We start from the raw sequence: 3,698 nt of genomic DNA on the forward strand, positions 1-3,698 counted from the left end.
GCCTTGGGTAACAGCTTGGCCTTGGGTAACAGCTTGGCCTTGGGTAACAGCTTGGCCTTGGGTAACAGCTTGGCCTTGGGTAACAGCTTGGCCTTGGGTAACAGCTTGGCCTTGGGTAACAGCTTGGCCTTGGGTAACAGCTTGGCCTTGGGTAACAGCTTGGCCTTGGGTAACAGCTTGGCCTTGGGTAACAGCTTGAACTCTCCGAAGCATCTTTCAGCATTGATTGCAAAACGTAGTTCAACCTGAATTATTCAAGCATATTCCAACGTATTCGCCAGTCGTTCTTAGAGGATACATACTCCTGCTGCACGAGTCCTGCATACAATCGACTCTCGACACGCAACAACGTTGTAACTCACAAACAACAACATACATCTTAACATGCTCATTGATAGACATATGACGATATCGATCAAATGATAGAAGAGGATGATGAACACTAAAAGGCTCCATATCATCATTCCCCGACGATTCCGACACCACCCTTGAACCTGACGTAGAATTCCTCAGCAGTGAAAACCTAGGTAAAATGGAAAAAGGGCTGTTAAGAGCTCATGATCATCCAAGGGGTCATCCAGTATCCAGCTATGTGAAAGCGCCAGAGTAGGAGAATATCCGCATGGTGACCATGCCATGGTCAACTACACGTGTTGGTGACAGTATGCAAATTGCGGGGAGATTTCGAGTGATTCTTATTGGTTTTCGTACACTCCTACTCCAAGTCATGTGTTAACTTCTATAATTAGTGAAGAAACTCAACTGACGAAAGCTAAAATACATTCCAAAACTGCAAAGTGTGCAATACAATCGTCAGTGCTAGACCGGACGAGTACCTAACAACCTCATTGATGACAAAGAGCACAACTCAAGACCCGCGAGCTAACCATAGAAGGTTCAGAATACTTCGAAAGCTCACCTTTAGCTGGTCGACTGCCTTCGATCCCTCTTGTTGCCATGGCTCTTTGATCCTCTCAGATCTGACTCGGGAACTGAAATATCTTGATATCAATTCCGTGCGCCTCAAGGAGCAGAACTGCTACCAGAAACGCTCCGTTCAATACGGTGAGGCCCGTCAACGAATTCAAAATCGTCATCGTCCCTGAACACAGAGAAATAAACTCAACTGAGATTAGCAAACTTTCTCAGAGATGCTCGATAGCAACTTCAAAATTACACTTTCTATGTCAAAACCGCGTTAGGATGATTACTTTTTTCTTCTATTTAGGAAATTGCCGATTTTTCTCTTGAATTCGTACCCTCTACCTGAAATGCCACATGTATGAGACCATAGTGCTACGACTCTACTGCTATCAAGCCAGACGAAGAAGCAGTATCACTATCTGGCTTTCAGAGTTGATTCCTATCAGTGTGGTAAAATATGCACATTGTCAACTACATATGTTGGTGTCGAAATAAAAATTGTGAGGAAATTTTGGGAAATATTTAACTACTTTCTACTCGGATTCGTATATGGACTTCTATGATTAGTGAGGAAACTCTAAAGCGCCGTCGAGGAAATCAAACGCATATATTGGATATATGTGGGTTGAACCTGTCTCATACGTGTCTCATACGTGCGGCACGTAATATATTATATTCCCACACTGATTCCTATAGGCCATAGGAATAGCAACGCTTGTGATGAATTACTCACCTATTCTCTTCTTAGTGTTTTCATCCGCTTCAAGGAACTCGAAATCCGAATACCTAAAAAAATCCGATGAAACTGTAAAGCATTTGCAGCCCTACTCGCCACTGCTATGACGAGAACCCTCCGTAGAGAGCGAACGTTCTGAAACAGGTTGACGAATCCTCTTATGGTGCATTCGGGTTACACAAGTTCGGGAATCGGTAATACGATCTATACCGTCATTCACAGTCTGAGTTTCCTCCTCCTGCGCGAGCTCCTTGCCCTGTTCTTCCGTCTGAGTTTCAGAATCTACAAATCGATACAGATTCGGTAAAGAAGTTTCAACTATGATCTTTCGATAGCTTTTCAGTTCACAGAATTTAGGTCTGTTCACATTGTGAACAGACCAATTGTGAACTTCACAAGAATATTCACTGTGAGTCGTCTCAAGTTTAGGGAATGGTTAAAGCAATCGGATGGAAGATGCTCTTTGACGAGCATACGGATCAGACTCACCTAGGTTATGTTTCTTTTCCGTCTCATCGTTATCAGAGTTCACATCTACTCCTTGTTCCTCTTTGCCAGGTCTGGCGAAACTTCTGAGGACGGATCGATTCAATGACCACCAAGAATTCGTCACAGTGCTCATACGTGGGATTTTTGGAATCTGTTCTTGGCGTTCCATTGAACTGAGGAAGGCTAGGAAGGAATTATAATAATTTTCTCAATGGGGAATAGCAATAATCTGGATATCAAATTTTAAGACAGTTTTCTATCCGAAATTTCATTCTATCAAATATCATTTGATCGTCGATTCCGTCAGCCGTGAGTTTCCGAGATGACTCGAAATCTGTCCAGATGTCGAAAAACCAAATGCCATTTGGTGTACTGTCATTGATATAGAATATGTATAGTGAAATCCGAAATCTTAAATATCATTTTAAGTATTGATAAAGAAATTAAATATCATTAAATGTCGCGATCATTGGAGTTCACTCGTAATATGAAAAACGCTGGTGAAAAACATATTTCACGACGACTACTACAGACCGCGAATATCGCGTTTTTCACCACGAGTTTTACGACGCCACTTCACGTAAAACGGGTAGTCGTGAAACTCCATTACATCATTAAATTTGAATATCATCTTGATATAGAATATCGATTTTAAAACCATCCTAGAATCAATCCTGAACATATCTATTATCAAGAACGACTCACTTGTAGTCCTGCGCGATGGCATGAATGCTATGCTGTAACCGTTCCCGTCGAAGAATTGCATATTTTCCCGCATTCTCCACGATAGCGATCACCTCTGTGGTTTTCGTTCTGTCTTTAGCTCTCGTTTCCACCTCTACAAATGCCACCGTTCCTCTGTCCGCTTCCTGGTGAGCATCGCCCCTCCCATTGATCGGTAGGGATTCCCATCTACCATCAGTTTTGGAATACCACTTATCTTGACGCTCAGGCTTGAACAGGGAGATGGCGGGCTCGGTACTCGAGTAGACCAGAGGGATGTGAGTCATACGTCCCTGACGCTCATCCCACGGCTGCTCCTCGTCGTTCAACGGTCTCAGCAACTTGAGAATATATGTCTTCTTTCCTACCACAATTTCTCTACTTTCGTCCGGAGTGCTGCCCTGTTTGAATTCGAAATTGAGCTTGTTTTCTTTTCCTCTTTTCACAGAGTCTGGTAAGCAATCGCGATCGAGACCCTCTTGAGTTACTATACAGTTCTTAGTACTGCGGGTAACCGGTTCGGCCTTCTCATTGTATTCAATCTCATGTAAGAGTAGCCGTTCGGGACGACCTTCCTCTCCCCCCAGTATAACAGCACAGAAGGCTTCACTGCGCGTCTGGGGTTCCTCTAGCTTTTCCGTAGGGGGAGGGAAGATTTCACACCACACAGAATCACGAGGGACTTCGGTAACGCTAGGTCTACCAAGGAAGTAGCTGACGGCACCGAGAAGAGTGAGCATGATTTGCAACTAATAAGTATGCAGATGAACGATCAGCTAGGAAGGGCTCGCACGTGAGCCGGACAGATAGGCGGAAGCTCGAAAAG

At 43.8% G+C, this 3,698-nt stretch overlaps 1 protein-coding gene across 1 annotated transcript in view; it reads right to left on the reverse strand.

Moving 5' to 3' along the window:
* Positions 1–3,612, reverse strand: part of Pmar_PMAR029324 (Cingulin, putative) — a gene marked incomplete at both ends in the record, with an annotated part of 10,674 nt that extends 7,062 nt beyond the window's left edge. The window contains 7 exons of the mRNA XM_002782413.1: positions 13–245; positions 920–992; positions 1,212–1,266; positions 1,658–1,710; positions 1,753–1,942; positions 2,150–2,232; positions 2,855–3,612. Coding sequence (XP_002782459.1) covers positions 13–245; positions 920–992; positions 1,212–1,266; positions 1,658–1,710; positions 1,753–1,942; positions 2,150–2,232; positions 2,855–3,612 — 1,445 coding nt within the window. The remainder of the gene's footprint in view (positions 1–12; positions 246–919; positions 993–1,211; positions 1,267–1,657; positions 1,711–1,752; positions 1,943–2,149; positions 2,233–2,854) is intronic.
* Positions 3,613–3,698: the final 86 nt, after the last annotated feature.

Source organism: Perkinsus marinus, assembly GCF_000006405.1.
Source record: "Perkinsus marinus ATCC 50983 genomic scaffold scf_1104296939758, whole genome shotgun sequence".
Taxonomy (NCBI): Eukaryota; Perkinsozoa; order Perkinsida; family Perkinsidae; genus Perkinsus; species Perkinsus marinus.